The 23,628-nt window shown below is 39.9% G+C and overlaps 1 protein-coding gene across 9 annotated transcripts in view; it reads right to left on the bottom strand.

Moving 5' to 3' along the window:
* Positions 1–11,439: 11,439 nt before the first annotated feature.
* IFT80 (intraflagellar transport 80) overlaps positions 11,440–23,628 on the bottom strand; it is a 60,659-nt gene continuing 48,470 nt past the window's right edge. For all 9 annotated transcript variants that reach the window (XM_068954313.1, XM_068954314.1, XM_068954319.1 and 6 more), the window contains 8 exons: positions 21,462–21,526; positions 20,506–20,641; positions 19,506–19,653; positions 18,531–18,702; positions 17,177–17,266; positions 16,906–17,078; positions 15,601–15,724; positions 11,440–12,749 (listed from right to left, as the gene is read on the bottom strand). In XM_068954313.1, coding sequence (XP_068810414.1) covers positions 12,630–12,749; positions 15,601–15,724; positions 16,906–17,078; positions 17,177–17,266; positions 18,531–18,702; positions 19,506–19,653; positions 20,506–20,641; positions 21,462–21,526 — 1,028 coding nt within the window. In that variant the 3' untranslated portion in view covers positions 11,440–12,629. The remainder of the gene's footprint in view (positions 12,750–15,600; positions 15,725–16,905; positions 17,079–17,176; positions 17,267–18,530; positions 18,703–19,505; positions 19,654–20,505; positions 20,642–21,461; positions 21,527–23,628) is intronic.

The following is a 23,628-nucleotide window of genomic DNA, read 5'->3' as shown; positions in this document are numbered from 1 at the left end:
ACTGAGCAGCCCCAAAAGGCCGGCAAGGAGGGATGTGCTCGAGCCCCTCGGGGCCCTGGGGCGGCCTGAGCTCCGGTTTGTGTCATTCACACCATTTTCGTGGGAGGCTTCGTTTCACCCCTTTGCACACACGTTTCTTCATTTCCCTTTTAACGCTTTCCTTTAACGTTTTGCATTTCATTTTTTTGTTTTCCTTTTTCTCTTTTCTCTCGCCCTCTTAGCCTGGCCCCGGACCCAGGCCTCCCCGGGGCTTTATCCCGCAGCATTCCTGTCCCCGCCGCTCTGGGCCGCGGGAACCTCCTCGGCCCAGGGGGCGGCAGGCGCCTGCCATGCCGGATTAGACGGAAAACCCCCCCCAAACGTGACGCAGCTCTGCGGCGAGGCGGCTCCACTGCTTTTTTGGGGTGAGAAAAAAAAAGAAAACCCCAAAAGTCCACAGGAGCGGCTGGTGCTCCATGGCGCGGGAATCGCACGGGTGAGCGCGGGAAAGGGAAGAGGGGCCGGCGCTGCTTCGCTTCCCGCTGCTTGGGGTGACCCCGGGATGCGCGGCCGGAGCCGGAGGCGGCCCGGCCGGCTGGGACGCGCTCCTCCGCCTGACTCATGCGATCCGTGTGGGCGGCAGCGAGGAGAAATAAAAAAAAAAAAGCGTTCCTGGAGAAAAAGGGGAATGGGAAAGAATCCGCTGCTATATTTAACCACAAATAATAGGAAGAGGCTGAGCTTTTGGGGCTAAGTTGTAAATAACAGCGAGATGACATCACCTCAGAAACGCGTCGTTAGAGCCCCTCGAGAAACGGCGCGGCTAGCGAAGGCGGCTGTTCGGAAAAATGTTGCCCTCTGTAAAAAAAAAAAAAACAAAAATAGTTTTTTGATTATTCCAGACCACTGCGGTGATCCTCCCAACCATGACAAACCGGTTGTTATCGGCTCTCAGCTTTTGCTGCATTTTAGCACGTTTTGGCGTTTCTACGCCCAGCGGCTGAGGCGCTGAGCGGCAGCGTGAGGGCGCGCCGGCCTCCTCCCCGCAGCGGCCCACCGCTCTCCCGGGGCGCCCGCTGCCATCCAAAGGCTCAAAATCCAACACCTGCTTCAGGACCACGTTGAATCGAGGTTATAATCCTGGAATCATTTTTAGAAAGTTATACCGTTTGACGCAGAAAAAACCAGCCGGCGAAGTGAACCATCCTTATCACAGGAGCATCCTTACTGCGCAAGCATCAGCTGAAGAGATGACCATTACTTTTAACAGCAGAAGCCACAACCCAGACTTGCCCGATGCAGGCGAGTCTGTCCAGAGATTCAAAGGGCTCAAATCCTAATTGCAATGAGTTATTAAAAGGGGAGAATTACTATGATCAAATCTTCCTAACGCTTATTTCTAGCAGAGGCAGAAGATAGAGTACGTTAACCGTAACACGGAACCCGCTAAGTCTGGCCACGTGCTTGACGCTGATATAACTTTGCTGCAATATTTCCACATTGTATTTATTTAAAGAAAATACATTTCATTTCTGGAGAACATTCAAAACTGTTAAGGAGGAGAAATGACCTAGTCTGGGAAGGAATCACAGTCACGCATGAGCGTTCGAGTCCCTCTCTCTCACTTTCCCCTTTTTTTAATAGTCTGAAATAAAATATTTGCTGGCAGTAGAGATTTTTGAACTGTGAGGTAATGGCTTTTTTTTTTTTTTTTAATCATATGCAGAGTCATCTTCTTGTCTCGTAAGCCTCGCTGCAGTTACAGATGTGCCTGAGCAGCAGGCGGTGACAGGCTTCAGCTTGGCCTTCTTCGTGCAAGCAGTCCGGAGCTTTCCCCAACGTAAAGGATGTCCCCGTGTTCCCCTCACCTTCGAAAGCTCGTTACGGGCGGGCTTTTTTAAGAGCCCCTTTAACAGCTTTCACAGCCATTTAAAAAACTGCCTATGGGTTATTTTGGCGCAAGGTTTTGAACGGCTGAGGACCGCGTGAGCCGGGACCCGAAGCCAAACAGCCGCCGCCGCGGCCTCGCTCCCGGCACCGCCTGCACGGCAGGACCCTTATTTTTCCCAGCCAACGGAGGAAAACGACTGCACGGCTCCGAGTGCAAAACAAAGCACCAGGCGAGGAGCCCCCGCGTCCTCCGGCGGCGCGAGGGCCCCTCGTGCCGCCGTTCCTGCTGCTCGCCAGCCCTCGCCGCGCGTCTGTATTTTGCAATACGCCGCCCGCGGAGATGCAGCTCCCCCGAGGTGGTAACGCGCCGCAGCCCGCAGGCCGAAAGCCCACCTTTCGCCAGGGCGCCGGCCCGCGGCGAGGGAAAACGCTAAGGCAAAACTGGCCGCGCAGCTCAACCTGCTGCGAAGTAAAACAGAGGGAAGTGTATTTTTAATAAAGTCCTAAAGACGGTGGAAAGAAGCTGCGGTTTCTCATTATTTGCATGCACGGACAGCCAGCGAGCCGGCACCGTTGACGCCGTTCGTCCTTTCCGGTGGTTTTTTTTTTTAGCCCGAGCTCTGCCCAGGGCCGTGCCGGCGCACAGCCTCGTTCCTCACCATCTCCGCTCCCGAGCGCCCCGACAGCTCACGCCACCTCCGCCCCGGCGCCCCCGCGAGCCGAGCGAGCAGCACGACGCAAGGGAAGGCGCCCGGCCCCCGCGAGCGGCACGGAGCTGGCGGAGCTGCTGCCCATCAGATCTGGCGCGAGTCAACAAAAGGCAGCCGAGCGGAAAAAGCGCGGGTCGTTTTTTTTGCCGGGTTTCGCAGCAGTAAGTTTTTCTGTGCCTGGAGCAGCTGAGCCGCTGGGAATCAGCCAGCAAGGCCACGCGGGTCGGCCGGGCTCTCCCGCTGGGCAGCACGGCGGCGGCGGCGAGGCAGGGCCGCGTCCCAGCCCGGCCCATCTGTCCCCGCCAGCGGGGAAACGCGCCTTCGCAGCGCAAGCCATCGTCCGCTCGCCCTTCGGCCCTCGCGGGGGAAGAGCCGGGGCACGGAAAGTCAGCCGCCGAGCGACGCGGCTTTGCCAGCAGTTTTTAAGACAAAATTGCTTTCGCGTGGGGTCGTTCGAAAATAAAGTCGAAACGTGCCAAAGTCAGCTCTGAAAGTTACTCTTCCTCTTTTACTGACTCACGAGTCAAGTCGCCAGGAGAATGCAACAAGCCGAAACACGGGAAGCAAACGACAGGAAGGGCAAGAGCTGCCGTCGGCGCCTGGCCCCTGCCCCAGCACGTGCGAGTACGTGTGCTGCCAACAACAGACCATTAAAAGCTGTAAAAAGCTGCTTCTGCCCCCAAACGTGGTTTCTGAGATCAGGCCGGCGGCGTGCTGCCCCTCGTTCCCACCGGAGCGACGGAGAGAGCCACCGCGGGGCAGTCACCGCCTGGCACGCTGCGTAGCTGCTTTCACCAGCTTCGGAAACGGGTATAGAATTGGCTAACGACGTGGATAAAAAAATTTCAGTGGCCTACAGGCATCCTTCACCCTGTAAAACTTTGGGTTTGTATATACTTCAAATATATATATATATATGGATATAGAGATCAAATACTTCTTGCTATCACTTTTAAACGTTTATACAATGTGGCCAGAAATGGTAAACTCGAAGGACGTTCCACAATGCTGCATTTAAAAATAAAATCCTCCTATGTAATTTAAGTGCCAATCCTGCTTTTACTGGAATTGAGACTAAGCCCTTTTTCTGCGATACAGAGAGTACAGCCAACCCCGACAAGGTATGACGATCACAGGGAACGTAATACAACGAAGAAAAATCTTTTCAGGCAAATCACTACCGATCTTAAGTCCCGCTAATGTAAGTGGCAGGAAGAGAAAGACTTCAAGGACAGCAAGATGAGGTTTTGGCAAGAGCCTTACCAGAAAGCAGCGCCAGCGCAGTCAGTCTTTGTAAAATGACGTGCCCTTAATCTCTTTGTGAAGTTATTTAAACAGCTACAAGAAAACTGGAGGAGGCAGGTCCCGAGATGGTTACAAGCTAAGGGAAACGGACCTGATCCTGTGCTCCTTCCTCGTGTGGAGTTTCCTGGGTTACATTAACACCAGTGCTTGCGTGAAGGTGGATTACAGCACTGGGAATAACGTTTAGTCCTCTTAATAAACAGGCAAAATCCCAAAGAACCCCTCTTGCTTTGTTTCCATCTTAATCAGGAGTGTCTACAAAGCACCCAGAGGATCCTCCTGCAAAGTGCCTACAGTGTCCGTGATCGCTGGCTTTGTGCAAAGTTAAAGGAAAGCAGAATTTGAGATCATCCTAACTTGAATTGTGGTTAAATTTAGCCCAGAGTACCTAATTTAGCCTTAGATTGCCAGTTGATCACAGCTTCCTATGCTACCACCACAAGCTTCCTCCTCCCATGAGCTCTCGCTGGAGCCTGAAATCACTCAAAATAAGGGCAAGGCTGGGTGGCCCATTATGGCAATAGGCTTATGCCCAAATAAACTACTAACAAGTATCTTTTTTTCTAGCTTGAAGTTAGGGCGTGGGAAAGAAGCAAGGTTGCGTGTAGGCGTAGATATGGGAGACCTCTATTTTCTCTGTTTGAAAGGGGTACCTATTTAATCTCAGAGGAAACCTGAATGGTTATTTAGAAAAGAGATCAGAGCACTTCCAAACTGCAAAACTCCAAAGCTACTTCTCTATATAAAGAAAAAAGATCTTGCAAACCCTTTATAAGAGACACAGAAGTAATTAAACGTGATCCTGTTTATATATCCATTTCATCTGATTGTTCCAGGCATATTGCCTAGCTCTGGCCAAAGAAAGAACTTACCCCTTTATTTCCTTGAAGATACCAGACCATCGTATCTTCATATGAACCACTTAGTTCTGATTAGAAACATTTACAGTTGGGTAAAGGTACCTACATTAAAACAAGCAGATAATATACGGTTCAGTATTTTAAGTTTTATAGCATGAGGCAACCCTTGACTAAACTGGCTCAACAAAAATACACATTGGAAATACAAGCTCTTACATATGGAAAATTCACATAAACTTTTCTTCACCCCCCCACCCCGCCCCAAGAAAAATATTAGTGCACAGGATGTATTAGTACTTAGAATTTTATGAGAAGGTGAAAAGATCATCACAAGAGAGATCACTAGCCACACAATGTTGGTAAGGGCTGAACGGGAAAATTGCTCTGTTCTTTTTATGTTAACGTAGGACTCAATGCACATTCTTCCACGTATTCCCGATGGCAAAAGCCCTCTAATCAGTTATACCTGCCCAGCACAAACTGTACTTACGGAATCAGGAAACATCAGCTGATTTGGGGTTCACTGATGAAATGTGGTATCACTAATTCACAAAATAAGGTAATGGCAGTCTGAATATTTATTTGTTGAGTATCAGTCATGAAATACCAAAAACCACTAAACTGCATTTTTTCCCAAGTTCCCTCTATTTCTACGTGGTATCATCAACATTTGTCAAGAACTGTTTGTTTTAAAAAGCTGTTCTTTTTTATTATTTGTTAATTACAGCTTTGACTATTCCAAAGTGAAATAAGGCAACTGAAAACAATATAACTTAATGAGCCAAACTGGCTCCCAAATACACTATGCTGTAATGTAATTGAATTTCATCCCTCCTTAGAGCAGCAGAAAACAGTCAGGTCCTGCGCCTGGGCTCCCTTGTACTCACCAAGCAGAATTTCACATCTGCTTCAGTCATGATTTTCATCGCGTCCTTTACATATCCCGAGCTTCACATCTTCTAAGCAAAGCACCGGGAGCCTGGACCTGCAGGTTCCTGGCACGCACTTTTGCAACTGGGCGCAGTCAGCTGGAGAGTTGGCGCCTTTCACAAAATCTGAAAATCTTAAAATCCAGAAGTCTGCTGCAAGCTTCCAGTCCAAAGGATTTCTTTCTAGACATCTCATAATTAACTCCAGATTCTTCTTTTTCATTAAGATTGTATCAATATTTATTAATTTAGAAAATAAAACAGAACTTACATTCTCTCATTATTATTACAAGACAGTTGGCCTTCCTATTTCTTTATTGTAGATTCCCATTTCTACGGATGAGCAAGCTATGAGCGTGCTCTAATCCCCAATTAATCTAAATGAGTAAAATCAAGTCACATATTACCTACTTTGCACTTACACAGAACTTTGTATGTCTTGTTTTGAAAGGAAATTAGTATGTATATTGGTTAATTAATATGGAATACCACTGAGTCATAAGAGGCTTTGGATGTCCATACGATTGGAAACATTGAGGAACAATCGAATTCTTCCCTGGCCATTCATTTCAGATGTCCATCTACCCCAAAAAAACATAATCCCTGGAAGAATAAGCACTTGCAATAGTTTGTTTGATGCTTGCACACCCAAATCAGATTGTGAAAGCCCAAAGAGAAGACTTCACCTGGTCTACTTATATTTTTAAGAAATGGTACTGGTGTTTGCTATCACTACATAGATGCTGTTCCCTTCATTAGGCAGAAGGTAGCTACATCACCAGGCAGATTACTCTGCTTTCCAAGCACTTTTTTCCATGGTCCAAGACTTAACTTCACACCTCAACATTTTATTAGGAGAGTTAAAGTAGGAAAAGCAGCAGCAGATACCAGTCCCTTGCAAACGAGTGTTCATTTCAATAGCTCAAAAAGCTTCAATAGCTCTTTTCACCACTGATGACAGCACAGATTATGTAGGAGAACCTTTACTGGCATATCCCTGTGTTGCTTTTATCATGCTTACACACTGACTGATCCAAACTGTATGCTTCCAAAGCAATATTTAGCAACAAAAGCAGCGTCATATGGCCTAAAACTTTTAAATACGGTTAAATGTTGTGCCAGGATTGATACTTGCATTCTGACTGATTTGGAGCATTTGATATACACTACAAACAGAAAACCTGTGCTACAGAGAGTCATATTCACTGGAAAAACATGCTATTTTTTTTTCATACTTAAGTGCAACAACAAGAGCGATAGTGGGACTAATACCAAAGGTAGGACCTGCATATCGGAACTAAACAAGGAATTATGAACCCACGGTTGCAAAAATTACATTACAGATTTTTTCATCTATTTATTCCATCACAGTCCCCCCTTCTAGGTCCCTGCCCTAACGGTACTGTTCTACACCTCAGCTAAGGAAGTGGGAGATGTTGGGCTCAATTCTGGTCTCACACATCTGCACAGAAATCAGCTGCAGCTGCAGCGCAGTCTTATGTAAACTAATGCAAATATGTCAGACAAACCTCTGGGCAAGCGGAATTAAATCCAGAACTGACCCAGATCTGGGGGATCTTGGCAGGTGGCAGGCGAGCCCTGCAAATGTAAATGACCCCTAAGGACAAAGAACCTTTGCTTGCAGGACCATAATACAAGTAGTTAATTAGGACATACAATCAAAATGAGCAGAATAAAGGCCACAAAGGTCTCTCGAACTCCCGGCGGCTGGATAAGCACAGAAGCACTGTGGCTACACCCCATCCTTCCTACTTCTACTACTACCCTTACATCCTGCAGGAAGAGCAGAAAAACTAAAAGCCTCACCCTGGCAAAATACAAAATTAATATCTTGCCAAAATGATGCTTTCTATTTATAAACGACGAAAACACACCATTTATTTTTTCTTAAAACTTAAATAGTGAAGGAGTTTATCATTTCCGTAGAGTGGCCCAAAACACACCCAGTGGGCTTATATTACTTTTCAGGCAAATTTGCCAGATATACCAGAAAAATCATGTAAAGGCTGGCATCAGGCCAGCATGATACAGCTCTCAAAATACTTTACTGCTTTACAAGCAGTAAAAGCAGCGTATTTCACAACTTTGAGGTGTTTGCTGTTCCTAAGAATCAGTCTATCAGTGGAACACAACTTTTTGGTTCCTATTTTGCTTCTTTTGGAATCAGAAGTACTGACATGTTACAATTCTACAGAGAGCTCCTCTTTTATCAGTTTTTCCTTTTACCATCAGTATTTCCATTCACTACTCATTTGGATCTACATATTTTCTGAAGAAATAGCAAAGACTAAGTCTCAGAGGAAATTTCAGGACGTTTTTGTTATCTACAGTAGTGAATTTTATCTTTTAACAGAATGCATTTGGATGAAATCCCAAGACAGCTAAAGGCAGAGGACATGCAGCTTCTTCCACAGCTGCGCTAACCGTACACACGGATCTAACGCAAGCGCCTGGCTACCCAACCTTGGGCAAGTTGTACCTGGGCAATTTCCGTTACATGAGAGCTGCACAGCTAAATCTTGCACCCTGTTTCGAAAATTGATTCTTTGGCATTTCAACTGTCTTCACAAAATATCCCAGTGTCTAACAGGGACTAAGATGGACTCATGACAGCTGTTTAGACCAATAAATAGGGTGAAGCTAAAGCGAGATCAATGGTCTGGTTCGACCGCCAGCTTGCGTGAGCCTGCTGGATGACCACCGACCGGCAAGCATCTTCACCCATCAATAGGAGAATAACGCTACTGGCCATCTGCACAAAGTGCCAGGAAATGTATTAATATCTATTAGCTTGGGGTTTGAAAAATCATTAACATTATAATTTGCCAGCCTTTTCCCAAAGTGCACTATGCACATTAACTTCTTGGGGAAAAGAAGCTCTGCAACGTAGATAAGTACATATTATTACTCTTGTAGCTGGAAAAAGCAAGGCACAGAGGAGCTACAAAGGAGATAACAGAGCCAAAGCCTAAAGGCCACAAGTCCCAGACACGCTCAGAAAACACCTCTTACCTGCTGTTGCCTATCATCTCCCTCAGATAAAGATACTGCTAAGACAAAACAACTTCTGGCCTCTAAAGCAAATGTGATATACGTATAGTTACCTTATGCAGTGAGTATTTTAGAGTTGAGCACTTGCTCTCCTGCAGTAAGAAAGAAACGGCTCCGCATTAACTGTATCAAATTAAGTTTTCATATCAGATTATTCAAAGCTTCACCCCGTACCAGTTCCAAACGAGAAAACTCTACTGTCAAACACAGATCTCACAGCTGCAGTGTCTTACATATTAGAACACAACTACTTTCCTTTTTCCTGTGAACTACATAAAAAAAAAGTAAGCTATAAAAAAATTAAGCTAGAGGTAAAAGTGAAGAATAGTGTTTCTTTAACCATTTGCATTACCTGGAATAATTGCAGCCAAAATGATAGTCAAAGTTAAATATTATGTAAAGCAAGATTAAAATAGTACTTTCAAAATTCTTCATCAACGCCAAGAGGATGTTCTAAAAACGTTCTTTGCACCGCTCTTCATTGCGATCACCATTGGCAGCTGTCAGGAGCTTCCCTCGGAAACTAAGGGTGGCTGCTGTGTACCATCAACAGAAAGTCGCCCACAAGGAACAAACCGCACTACCTCTGTCTACTCTGTCCATTGCCGAACAGAGGATGGACAACATATGAAAATTAGGAGGTAAGCATGGATGTCTTCTATTGCAGCATAGGGTACTGACTTTATCCTGACAGATTATTCAGGTTTGTCCCATTTTACACAGCCAGAATGGGAAAAAAGTCCTGCATATTTTCACATAAAGTTTCCGAGTCCGCGTGCAATGAGACCTACGTGCAAGATTTGTACCATTTGAAAGTTTAAAAGACAGAAGTGCTACATAATGCACACAGCGTTTTTTCAGTATATTGCTTTCGTAACTCAAATTATGGCTTTTAAATACTGGTCTTAGCTTTTACCTCACCTAAAGACATATTTTTCTCACATCCATTTTAATCCCTTTTCTTACAACCAAAGAGGATTTACTGGTGCCAACGTCAATATCACAAAAAACTGAAATATATTAGAGGAAATACAACACACATCCTGCTAAGGCAAAATTGTGGTTATATCTGAATAACTGATCAATCATAACACTGACTTAAACAATTACATTTCAATCATGGTACTCTCTGGTTCTGAAACAAGTTCATGAAAGTTTAAATAAAACAGTAAACAATTAAATGGGCAGCTATTTATTTTGAAATCAGATATTTCTAAGTCATTGAAGAATCAGTTATTCTCGCACTGGACAATAAAGCAATCGGTAATTGATTAGCTATTTCATTTATGGCTCTGCAAGGTTTTAATTCAGGGTTTGGAAGAAGAGGTAAAGTGACATAAACACGGTAAGTAGGAGGAAAGCATTCTTGGTCTTACACTTGCATTTGCTAATATGCAAATCTTATCCGAATACACCAGAAATAGCCCATTAAAGCAGATCAGCAAGGTTTGTTGCAGCTTGTTTATAAATACTCTTCCTTGAAACATCTACATTCTTCTAGTAAATAGACTACTTCACTAAGTGAACTGTCCAAATGACTAAAAACAGAAACAGATAAATGCAATGCAGAACTTTGAAACCCCGTAAACAAACCAGCACAAGATTACCTTGCACAGGACAGGCAGCACTTTTCTTAGAAGTGCAATCACAATACATAAAAACCCTACAGCAATGCTAGGCGAGCCACATAAGGATGTTATATATAAAGATATAAGGATCCTGAAATTTGTATTTTATAACCGAGGTACAAAATCGTACCATGTACACACATATTAGAACTTGGTGAAAATAAAGAATAAACAATGCTTTTTCGGGAAATTGAGTATATACTTACACATTCAAGGTACTCATAAGCTGCTCATAATGTATAGCCCTAAAGACAGCAACACTTACTTGATCAGTAAGTTGTTAGCTACAAATTCTTTCTCTATTTAACACAAACATTCTCAGTACAGCATGTAGTTCAGGACTGGATGTGTATGGACAAAATATGGATCTGATCAGTAGTAAATAACTTGAGATCTTCACTGTACTTTGGCTAGGAAATAAATAACCTTCTTCATCACTTAAAAATACACTTCCCATTAATAATAAGACATGGAGAACCTTTGCTTGCAGGACCATAATACAAGTAGTTAATTATGAATTATGAGTTAATTATAGCTTGGAAGTGCTGCTGTACCATTTTCTGTGAATGACACAGACATCAACCTGAAGGACAGTCACTCTAACACGGTATCTTTGCAAGCACGGCACTCATTACTTTTTTTTTCCCTCAATCTCTGCAATGGTTAACTGTTACACTATGCATTTTTAAGAAGCTGAGTGAATTTGCTGCCGCTGCTGTGCTTCCACTTGGCCCAAGAGTAAAAGACCAAAATTGAACTGAGATCCTGAAATTTGTATCACTGCTAGCTAGCCGGGCTTTCAGAAACTGCTAATATTGCATTACAAATCCGTGCCAGGCTTCATAAATTTAATATGAAACATTTGCCGTTAGTGATATTTTGCACTCACTCCTGGAACTAGTAAGTGCTTCCTGCAAGTCACTGGGGGATGAAGGTGCTGACTTTGCAACACGCACAGCATACCAGAATCCTGGGGAGCTTCAAATGAGCCCAGGGGGCTACATCAAAATTGCCGTTTCATTTAGCAGTCAGGTAAATCAATGGAGATCATCTCATCCACCATCTATTAGATACATAAAAAAAAATCACTTTATTTGAACTTTTATTAGGAAATTCACAAACTATGCAAAAAGGTTCATTTCAGCCATATAATGACTCATAAAACAAAATATTAAACACAAGAAATTCAACATATATACAGATATTCAACATTTTGGTGGTAACATACATATTATACAATGTCAATTATGAATAACCTACTCATGTCCTGATGCTGCAAAAGGCTCCTGCAAAGAGCGTCTAACATTTGCAGTCACTTTCATACGTAAGACAGAGAAAAGCATAAATCGATGAAATAACCCACGTATAACAACAACAAACTTTTGAAACAAACTATTTCAAAATCAAGTGCTTTGGGCAGAAGAAGAAACATGGAAAGCTCTTCTTTTTTAAAAGTGAATATAATACCTTAACTTTTAGGAAGCGCTGAATATCATCGTCAATTACGTGCGTCAGACACTGCAAAAACAACTCGCTATGCTGTTTGTTACTTCAAACAAAGTTCAGGGCACGTTCCCTCGTATTTTCAGTGATGACTTAATTATTTCATGATAACTTACGTTTTCTTAAAATATACCCTTCGTTATTAAAACAATAGTTTGTTACTGTGACAAACCTGAGTTGTTGAAATAATCTGAAATCATCTACTGAAGAACTTCAGAGCACATATATTACCAGAACTAGGTGTAACTGCAAGGGACATATTATTTTGCAGTTTACAAGTGCAAGCTCCCTTTTCCATTTTCAACATTTATAGTTTGCTGAATTCATTTTAAGCCAGTTTAACAAGTCACTTGCTTTTCAGAGGTCTGAGGCTGCAGAAATAACTAAACTACTTCACTGCACGCTTAAACAGGGAATTCAATACTTAGCTAGAGTCAACTAAGATTAAATAATTTTAATGGCAATGAAAATTTAAAAGCCAATAATGGAAAGACAAAAGTAAATTTCCCTTTTTTCCCTCCTACGTGTATCACAGATCACTGTGGTAACTACACACTGGAGTTAGGGAATCAGAATGTAACTCCAGCTCAAAACTGGACTGAGCAAAATAAATAATTCTGCCCATCAACCAACAAGTAGCAAGACTTGCACCATTTCTTGCTCCTGTTCCCTCTTTTTTTTTTTTTTTTTACTTAATCAATATATGGTAGTAAAAAACAGTCACAACACTTGTTAGTATGACCAAAATGACAGTTACTGCTGCACAGTTACACCAGCTCTTACTGCTGGACTGCCTGCTGCTGCTGCTCGTTCTCTTTCTTTAGCAATTTCCATCTCTATTTTGGCTTTGATCTTATTCCAGTCAACTTCCAGCTGCAAGAACAGAAAGAGTATGTAGAGGTCAACTCACTTTATACAGAGAGGTTACACAGACACCTATTCACTAACCGGAAAATTTGAAGTTACTATTACTGAGTGACTGTATATATCGTTATATAGCTCTTCCCACATAGGCTCTGGCTTGCACTAATGGAATGTATGTCAAGTTCTAATGAACTGAGCTCTGCGCTTTCCACGTTTAAAATAAAACAAACTTGATTTTTTTTAAACAAATATTAATACATCTCATTGGATCTGGTAACAAAACATTAAAACAGGAAAATAACTTAGATCAGTTTACTGCCTCTCATCTAACTTAAATGCAATGCAATCTGTGTCCTATTACTCAAAACATAGTCCTTTATCAGTAGTACATGGCATAATATCTTTTGACTGCACCTAAAGTCCATCAGGTAAAATGATGGCATATACATTAGTCATCCGATACAACAGAAATCAGATTTCCACTTGAAATTTGTCCTCTACATCAGTACATTTTTCAGCTGTATCTCGGCATTTCTCCAGTTGTAGAAGAACATAATTCAGCGACCGTAGTCTATTTCAGTGAAACTTGAAACAGACACAGTACAACATCCATGGTACAGTGGGGTACAACAGTTGTCTTTTTTTTCCCAAAAACGATTGACAAGGAAGAGTGGATCATGGTGTATTTGATAACTACAGAAAACATCCAAAAATTGGACAAAAGTGTAATTGTGAAGTTCAGTCTCACTGCAGGAGAATGAGGAGTGTCAAAGATGGGCTAGGGGAAAAAAATCTCAACTGCTGCACAGGGAATTTTCAGAGTAGCTGTTATTCCGTTAACTCACAAAATAACAGGAAGATCTTCTACTAGGGAAGACGTAACTGTAATGCCCACATTTTCATGTGAAAAGGTTAATCCTTCAGTTCGGGATGCATTTGCTGGGTCCAGGTGCTTTAGATCTGATGACTGAAATCTTTATGGAGCTCTAAGAAAGAATGTGTTTGCTTTAACAGATGTCACACAGATGCTAAACATACCTAAGGGCTAATTCTGCCATCTAGCCCAGAGGGCCACTTGCCAGTGAAGCCAATGATCCTTGCCAGTGACACCTAGTAACTGCCAAGACATGGACTCTCAGTATACATATGAGGTTCATAATACCTTATATATAAAGATGTGAGATATAACAACTAAGCACATTGTTTAGATTCTGCATCTGACTGCAGATCAGCGGTCTCAGCTGCAGTATAGAAAAGAGATAAGAACTCCCTGCTTAAGCTTGAAAACATTTTAGGTGGTGAGAGGGAAAGTGAGACCAATCTGTTTTCTGTTCTTTTCTCTGAGAAGGAAAAGCAGTATAAGACCTTGCTTTTTCTCTTCGATGCCCTCACTGTTTGCTTCTAGATTCGCTACCTGAGCCTGATAGGCGGCACTAAAAATTCTGCTAACGCCATAGCCAAGAGCTTCAAATCCACTTGACTGGATAGATTCCCTTTTAATTTCAGATCCAGCAGCCAAGACCCCCAGAACACAAATACGGAATACAGCTCAAGGACTTGTTGACTCCAGGGACCTTCTGCATTTTGAGACGCAATGTTCAAGACTGACGGCGAGATGAAACCCTTACAAAGGTCCTACTCACACCTTGTCGCTGACAAGGTGCTATTGCTTAGGATCCCTTCCAGAGATCACAGCCTTATTATGATTTAAAGACAGCATTATCTAAAAAAGTCTCTTTCAGAGGCATTAGGGGATTAACATGATCTTTGCTGGATCTAAAGTACATGGAAGACCCAGGCAGCTTAGCTGCTGAAATTGGTGTGTAATAAGAGTTCTTGTAATCTCTTCTGTTATCTTTTCCATATCCCCTAGATAAAGTACTGCAGACTTGTTTATCACGCGCCTAGACATCTTGCAGACTTTTATTCTTGTTTAGGAAATAAAACATCCCGAGAAGCGCTAAAAGCTAATGACTTACATTACAAATTAAGTTTTATTGAAAGTGATTAATGGGCACTATCCAATTAAAGGATCCAAGCTAGCAGCTCAGATGCATCTCCTGATCCATCAGCTACAGTGGATGGAAAGATCTGATACAGCCAAAGTACACATCTCTCTTTATAGTCTCAGAGTGCTCAGAAACAGGGCAGGGAAGACCAGCATGGATGTAAGGGCTGCTCAGTGAAACTGCTGTCTCAGGTGCCCATCTGCTACATCTCATAAAAGAAAATGCACAGAAGATACTCCAGCGGAGTTTAAGACACTTTTAGCTTATGAACCATATGATCTCTTCTCAGTCTTTAAGATCTGTGAAACGCTAATAAATTGAAATGACCTAATGATAATGGAGAGGGTTTCCAGAGGTCTGATGAAATTGTGTATTAAGCTATTTATCATATTCGGCAAAACAAGTCATAGATCACTCTTAATATATGTCTGGATAGCTTCAAGGATTGTTATTATTAGTATCCATAAGAGCACATAAAAATGCTGAAAATATTTAAGGGGTACATATTCAGCCATACTGAGGCTTATCTCCCTGTTTATGAAAAACAACTGTGCCTTCATTTGTATAATCCTTGCCAGATACTAAATATATACATTCCATATCTGTGCCTCCAACTAAAACATACGCACAAATATTAGTAGCCACATAGCCACGCATCAAGCTATGAGCTTGCACTTTTAACAGTCAGATGTAAAATCATAAGATCTGTGTCCACATTTGAACCAAGAAGGAAAAAATATAAAAGCAATTTTTGTTCTTTTTGGCACAAAACTGGCTACAAAGAGTCGGCTGACCTAAAGCTGATGCTGAATAAATTCACCTAAAGCCGAAAAATTCCAAGGAATACTTACACCTTCTGCATACTGTAAAAATCTTTTGTTGGTTTCTTTTTTACTGAAGTCCTCTAGGAACTTTTGTCGATAAGCCAGAACTGTGTCAACATGTGTCTTGTGCTTTACTGCTAGGTCTAGTGCCCTGGAATAAAACAGAAATGGGCTTGTCAGGCTATATAAATGCTCTGGCACAACTACAATCACCACGGCTTTGCAAAAAGGATATGCTCAACAGCATTTGGGCTGCAGGTAAAGATTTCTGATCTATTGTGCCAAGCAGTTTTACATAATTATCAATCACAGGAGGTTAAAAGTAGCCAACGTGTCATATACTGACTGTCTACTTTATGATGCACATTAGGAAAAACACCCAACAATTTATTTCTGTTGACAACTTTGTCTCCTGATTGGAGTTTGACAAGAGGAGGCTTTTTATTTCAAGGAAATAGAAAAGAATGCATAGACTTCAGTATTCTCAATAAAAAGGGGCAAAAGGAATCATTTTCAATAAAGTTACTATAGTCAGGAGTTATAAAAATCTCTTTACTTCCGAATAGGGTCATTCTGTGCATTCAGAGCATATGCTATGCAGCATTTAAGAAAATTTTAAAGGTGGGAAAGATAAGCCATTATAGGAGTAATCAGTTATTCTAATATATCTGATTCCTTCTCAATGACATAAGGAATACTTCTCTTTTTACACACACAGCTTTTAGATAGTACATATTAGGCAACATAATCAAAAACACAGATATGTGCTCACTGGAAAAAAAAAAAAAAAACTTTTTGCCCCCAGTGATACGTGCAGTTAGTAGTAAACAGCCTCATAAGATTCTGTTAGAAAACCTGGTTTTCTTTTTTAAAGGAGAAATTCTTCCTACCCTGCTTTCTCATTCATAATTTCTATTTTATCCACCTACACATTGCTGGGAATCTAATTAGCTATGTTATCTATTTTTAGCAACAAGATATTTCAAAACAGCTGTAATTCATTGAGGGTCAAATACAGTTTGAGGTATTACTAAGCGCTTTTCTGTGTTGGCAATCATGAAAAAGTAAAACGTCATTTAAAAATGCTTCTAAGCATGTTTCAGATTTTTATTACAGAATACTTGCATCTTCTAAATAGGACAGAAAAATTAATCATTTTACTTCTTTAGTATATTGTCGTGATATGATTTACTTGATCTTTTTACAACTCTGGGCAATTACAGACAGGAAATTAGTCAGCTAATTATCTGGAATAAAACAAATGATCCAAATACTTTAAATGTTACCTCAATAAGACAGCTCATAAACATATCGTGTTTAGAGAAATACTACCTATCCCAATTGTAAAGATTAATGTTGACTTGAATAGCTTGGTAAATAAGGCCTGTCTGAAGAAGCAGGGTTTCAGCTTCTTGGGTATTTCCACTGAACAGCAGGATATGAGCCATCCTTGATTCTTTTGATGGAAGATCTTTGATGAAATTGATAAACTGAACTTTGTCAATCTGTTAATGAGATGAACGATAGCTGAATAAGGGAAATCAATTAACCAAATCAGTTTTGCAATAATTTAACTAGGAAACGGTTAACTGCATTTTCTTACCTCACCAATCGACGCATAGGCAATTTCTGCTGTAGCCATATCTTTATTGGCAACTGCCATAGCAGCTAAACAGGCCCACATAGTCTGATCCTGAAACGAAAATAAAATACAACTCCCAAAACCTCATGAAATTAATATTATACTGAAATTGACTTGTAACACAAAGCATACAAATCCTGAAAATATTCTACAACAATATAACATTTCTCAACTATGCCATTCCCTGGACTTTGGTCTAAATGTTTCAACAGAAAGCCACTATTAAATTAATTCTCAGAAATCCCTCATTACCAAAATTGTGATGTTGTGATGGACAGCATGGCTAAATGAATCATTAGTTTTCAGCAGCTCAGCCAGTAATGAGCTCTTGCCATAGCACCACTTGTACAACTTCAGCACTGGTGCCTTTATCACTGCCTTCGTGGAAACTAAACGCTGGCTTAGGCTACAAAAAAATTACGTTAACCTGGTTCACCTTAACCCGGCCTCGTGAATAACTGTACTGGAATCACTGATGCTGACAAACTGCAGCACTGGGAACAGGGACATCTCAGGAAGGCTTTACTGCCAAAGCCAGTATCTCATTAAACTGCACTGTTAAAGACAGAGCGTCATAATTTCCGTAACAACAATAAATGTACATTTATCGTAAATGTAATACATATGGAAGAGAAAAAAAAGCATTTATTAGTAGAACATACTACGGACTTGCTGAAAAGAAAATGAGAGCTTCAGAAGTTCCATCTCCTTTGCGATACTTTCAGTACGTTTAATGCTTAGAATTTAAGAATTTTAGCAAAGCCTAGCGGTAATGATGATTTTGACCTCTTGTTCTCTTTTTTCATGACTGCTGAATTTTTATGCACTCTTAAGAAAACGTGACTAACTCAGAAAAACATTTAGAAAAGGAGGCGGGGGGTTTGGTTTTGGTTTTTAAAGACTGCCAGACTCACCTCATCTGTTGCTGTTGCCTAAATGCATACAAAAGAAAGCGAAGGAAAAAGAAAAGGCAAGTGAAATAAAATATGAAAAAAATACTAGATAACTGTATGGGGAGATAAAAAACATTTTTATATCAGTTATATTACGGTCTAGTCCTGAAAACTTACGCTTCTTACTAACTTTCGTGAATATCTCTGTTTAATCCATTTGGACTTTGGTGTGAATAAGGACTGTACGAATTTTCATGATCAGACCAAAAATCGTCAGCAACAAAGTAAAAAGTAAACAAACGGTTTGAAGAATGGAAACAACACCTAACATTTCATATGCAATTATTACTGAAGTAATACTTTAAAACATAAATAAAATGTTTCAGTGAAATTATATCTTAACTTTACCAATTAAAAATTACCTTGACAAAGCGACACAATCTGACAGCATCTTCCCATTTGGAACTACTAACGTATTCATGAAGAATCGCAGGATAAGGCGAAATATTAAGGTGAATAAGCGAACCATCTGCTCTTCTAATTGTTATTTGATTTCCTACAAAGTGCACAATCTGGGGATTTTTGCTAAATTCGCTGTGTAGAGAAAGACAGGTAAGTTAACATTCACTCCTTTCTTACTGAGAACATTAGGAACAGAATGATTATATTTCATTTTCAAATCATAAAAAAATCTAAGCACCTAGTTATTCAACAGTTACATTCAACAGGTACTTGTAATATGGTCTAAAAATAAAATGATACTTATGCACATTCACTGGCTGTAAGCCAAATGCAAATTGCGTTTCTGTGCAAATACTGGATTTTCTAGTAATATTTTCAGTAAAAAATCTGGGCTCCCATGATTCTTAAGAGTAAAATTATGAAGTCAGGTGTACTATTTGAAGAATTTCCTATCAAAAAGTATTGTAAGAAAGGAGAAACAGACACCAGTACTTCTTAACAGGAATTTTCCCTCAGGCAGAAGTAAAAGTCATACATGCTGAGCTAGAAATAATGTTATCTGTGACCAAATATTTTGATACGTTTCATTTACAACAGATATTTTAAACAGATCCATTATTTGGTTTTCAAAAATAGCTAAGGTAATACTGCAAAAGGTTTAACTAAAACATTTGATTGTGCATCAAAATAGTACTCTGCTTTCAAATTGTGCTCTTACCATTTAAACTCCAAACTTCACGGTGTACCTTATAAAAAGCTTCCTCCTAATTCTCTGAGCAAGAAGTAAGAACACAGAAAGAATTTTGGAAGTTGCAACCCTGGCATCTATTTCAACTGGCAAAATTAACATAATTCTTTAATAACTGAGTAAACAACTTGAAAGAATATTTGAAATACATACTAATACTGTTTTGATCAAAAGGATATATTATTACCTTGCGTCTTTTTCATACAGAGTTTTTGGCAAAAGATCTTTATCTACATAGACCGTGTTGGGGTAATACCAGACTGTGAAACGGGTATCCTGAATCCCACAAAGTATGTTAGACGTGTCATTCCAAGCCAAAGTATGAACCATTGTTCCTTAATTTAAAGATAACAGAATATTACGCATTTCCACAAGAATCTTCAAAACAAACACATACTTCTTGAAACTTCACTATTGGGGTACTTATTAGCTCCTTTTATAAGGAGTGGTTTTAACTCCCTAATTTGTAAGGTGAAGTCTTATAAACTTTCAGCCAAATTCAATTTTGTATCTTTCTGACATTCATAGTCTTCATTTCTGATGTGGATAAACACAAAGTAGCTCAGTGTTGTTGGTTTTATATCGCTTTTTAAGCTTTAATGATAAACTATTAGTATGTGAAAGATATAAAACACTAGAAGCGATGTCTCCTCTTAGCTTAACTGTTGCATCTTAACTGAGTGCAAAGAAAGCGCCTTTTAAAAATTCATTTTTTAGAGCTAGTTTTGAGAGTAGAGATCAAAATGAAAACAATGGCCAGATTCCATCCTGGCACTTACCAAATCATGCATCTGCCTACAGAACTTAAGCTTTTAATTAAAAATATTGTGCAGTTAAGAACTTGAATCGTCAAGAAAAATTTCTGAAATATTCTATATTCAAATCGCTTGAATAATTCTGAGGAATACAAGCTTCTCCAATAACTTATTGGCTTGTTACTCTGAAATATAATAGTAAGTGCTTAAATGTTAACAACTGCTTTACTAGTTACTGCTATAAAATTATCAGAATTTACATAAAACATACTAGTTTCCATCACTATCTTATGAAAGCCACGGGACTATTCAGAGCGTTTCATCAAGTCCAATTTCACTACTAACTAAAAAGCTATTATTTTGTCTCTTGTGCTGGATAAAAACTATTCTCCTGCTAGCACACAGTTTAATGTTATTTTGAATTTTTCTTACCTATTTTGACAATCTTCTGTTCTTTTCCAAACCTTTTAACGGAAGTAATGTGAAGATCTCTATTCTTATCAATAAAAACTATCTTTCTTTCACTTGTGAGTCCCTTCTGGTCCAAAGCAATCTCCACAATTTCTGTCTAAAAAAGAAAAAAAATATATATCTGACTTTTATCCTGAGGATCTGTATCAGAGAAACCATGTGATATTCAAACAGATGAATGCCTCACTAAAAACAAGACAAAACTCTTGAAAAATAGGATTTTTAATGCACTTGTTATGTGTGTCTTCTCTGTTGAATGAAGCTCCATATAGATTAATTTCAGACAGATTAAAGCAACACTCTCTGGCCAGTATCATCTCCAACAGAGAAGTGTTAGCAGGTTAGGAATTTACAAAAAGATCACAGAAACAGAAGTGACAGTCCATAAGCAAAGGCAGCATAAAAGAAGAAAGCTTATGTCTCTCTCCAAAGAAGCTGCCTGATTTTGCTTTAGTGCCTGAAGTCCTTTCTTGTATACCACTAGGGTGAAGAAAAGTAAAACACAGTTCATGCAGTCGGTTTTGAAAGAAAAACAGCAAGAACTCGGATCAAAGACAAATCTGTTTTCCTTGACTCTCTTTTCTTCAGTGTTAAGATGGGCCTGAGCTAATAAAAGTTGCTTTGGAGTACGTACAGAGGAAACCCAACTCATCAGTTCTACTGCGTAACACAACCATTCACCTGTAGTTTCAATTTCTTATGAACATGGGATATGTGTGCCAGCAGCCAAAAACAACATACGGTACAGCCCTTGGAATATCAACGCTGCATGCAGAATCTAATTATTGTTATTTTGTAAGAATCAACTAGCTTGTCAAACTGCTTTGTATTAAGATTAGAAGCCTTTAATAGTTTTTCATTACTGATTATTACTTTCAAAATACAATCAAAAAGAAGCATTACAGCCTTCATCTTACCTTGTGGGTTAGAGGCCTTCCATCACCCAACAGCTTTCCAGATAAAGCTTCAAATATGTAGATAACTGAAGAAAAAAAACGTTATATGGTTATCCAGTTATCCGTCTGGTCCTCACTCCCCTCCTTCTCTCTCTCCACAAAAAAAATCCACCTCGTCTTTATTTCTGGGATATCCAATGAAGACTAGTATTTGAATCTTTCCTAAAAAGAAAGTTTCTGTGTGCGTGCATTTGTGTGCGGACGTCTGCATGCACACGCGCGCACACACGCACACACATTTGTGCACAGACTATTCATAATACTACGTATATCGTCTGTGAATGTACACACACGTTCAGACGGCTGCCGGACCAGCCAGACTACTCAAACTTAGCGAAAACAGTAACATTATTATGAAAACATCAACTGTAATTTAAGGCACGTGATTCAGCCTTAGTTCAAGGAAATCACATAAGTGACAGAAACACTTCAGATGCTTGATAACATATCCCACCTGAGCCCGCCACTCGATTCCTGCAGGTAGAAAACCTAAGAGGTGCATGCGCTTGCATTCCAAAGGATGGCGATGTTAACATGTTAACGTGCTGCTCTGTGTTTCTTTCAATAGGACACAGGATGTTGGTTTGAGGTCAATGGTTATACAGGCAGCAGAAAAAACCGTAAGAGCAGGTGTTCAGAAAGCATTGGTTGAGTTTGCAGAGGAGGAAAAAAAAGTTGTGTGCAAGTGCTGCTTTTGGCAGCTGGTGAAATATACAAAAGAAAATTAGCTGTTCCTGAGAAGTGGTATTTTTCTCACCTCTATGCATGGCTCCCTACAAGAAATTTATTTTGATCTAGCTATACAAACCAATTTTGCTGCTACTTTAATAGCAACAGAAAGTGAGATTAAGAGAGTTTTAAAGAAAACTATCATACCCAATTGACAAGTAAAATTCGTTAACTCCTCATGAACTTCTTAATCTACAATGCTTATTATGGTAGTTCGGTAAAGAATTTTTTTTTAATCTGGAAAATTTCAATATCTATTTATGATTTCTTAGAGCCTAAAATCCATATCCTTAAATTAAAAATATAAACAAAGATTATTTTCTTACTTTAAAACATCCAGGGAAAGAGAATGGCTAATGTCTGGCTTTTAACACAACATTTTGCTATTACAGAAAAAATGCCCCTAAGGCTTGCAATTCCTTTGGATCCTCTTCCCTCTTCCAGTTTCATTAGAGAATGTGGAAGGACTAAGCGCAGAGATACAAGTCTTTGTTCTGGACTACTGAAAGTGAAAGAAGATCCGAGTAACTACATTAAAGCACAAGTTATGCTTTTCTCTGTTGTGGAGTATTTCTCTGTTTTAGCTTGTAGAGAGCTCCAGGCTACCATGTGTAAAGCGGTTCCTGCATCCAACTGAGCGATCTGAGATGCTTCCATAATGCACTGTGTTATGAAAACCAGACCTGCCCTCAAAACAGGGGAAAAGGAAAAAATGCTTTTGCTGGGGTGAATCTAGAAGAACAAATAGGCCTAGATAAGCCACAGTTTCCTCTGCCAAGAAACTGCTTTCCTATGTGCTGGCTTATTCATAAGGCCTTTCACCACTACTAGTGGGACTTGCTTCTAAAAAAGAAAAAAAAATGCTCAACATCTTAAATACTGATACATATATAGACAACAAACAATATTTATGGGTAAATTATTAATACAGTCTCATTGATATAAGTACTTCTACTGTTTTTTATCCTAACCGCACGAAAGGTATCAACAGGACAATAAAATAAAGTCTCTGTTTTACACATCTTAAGTAATATCCAAATACACATATACACACCCAAACACACACCAGGTACAAAAAAAATAAAGTCAGAAATAAAATGCAGTTTTTCACTTATCTAGTTACAAATTTTGGAAAACCACTGCTTTCTCCTGAATAATTTATATCGAAATATACTTTTACTAATTAAAATCCATTTTAATTATTACACAGCTACTTTAGATTTTTTAATGTCTCTACTCTTGATAATTTTTCCGTTAAGTACGTGTCCCTCAAAATGAAATACACGTCACAATTATATTATTATTCTGAAAAGTAACTATTCAAATTGGAATAAAGCATTTGTTCTCACACAAAAGAAAAGGACGTACAATAAAAAATCCCTAGGCTGTATGTAGCAGC

This window comes from Struthio camelus, chromosome 9 (genome assembly GCF_040807025.1).
Source record: "Struthio camelus isolate bStrCam1 chromosome 9, bStrCam1.hap1, whole genome shotgun sequence".
NCBI classification, from domain to species: Eukaryota; Metazoa; Chordata; class Aves; order Struthioniformes; family Struthionidae; genus Struthio; species Struthio camelus.
Note: the sequence above shows the minus strand (reverse complement) of the source record. Positions and strands in the feature narration are given on the sequence as shown.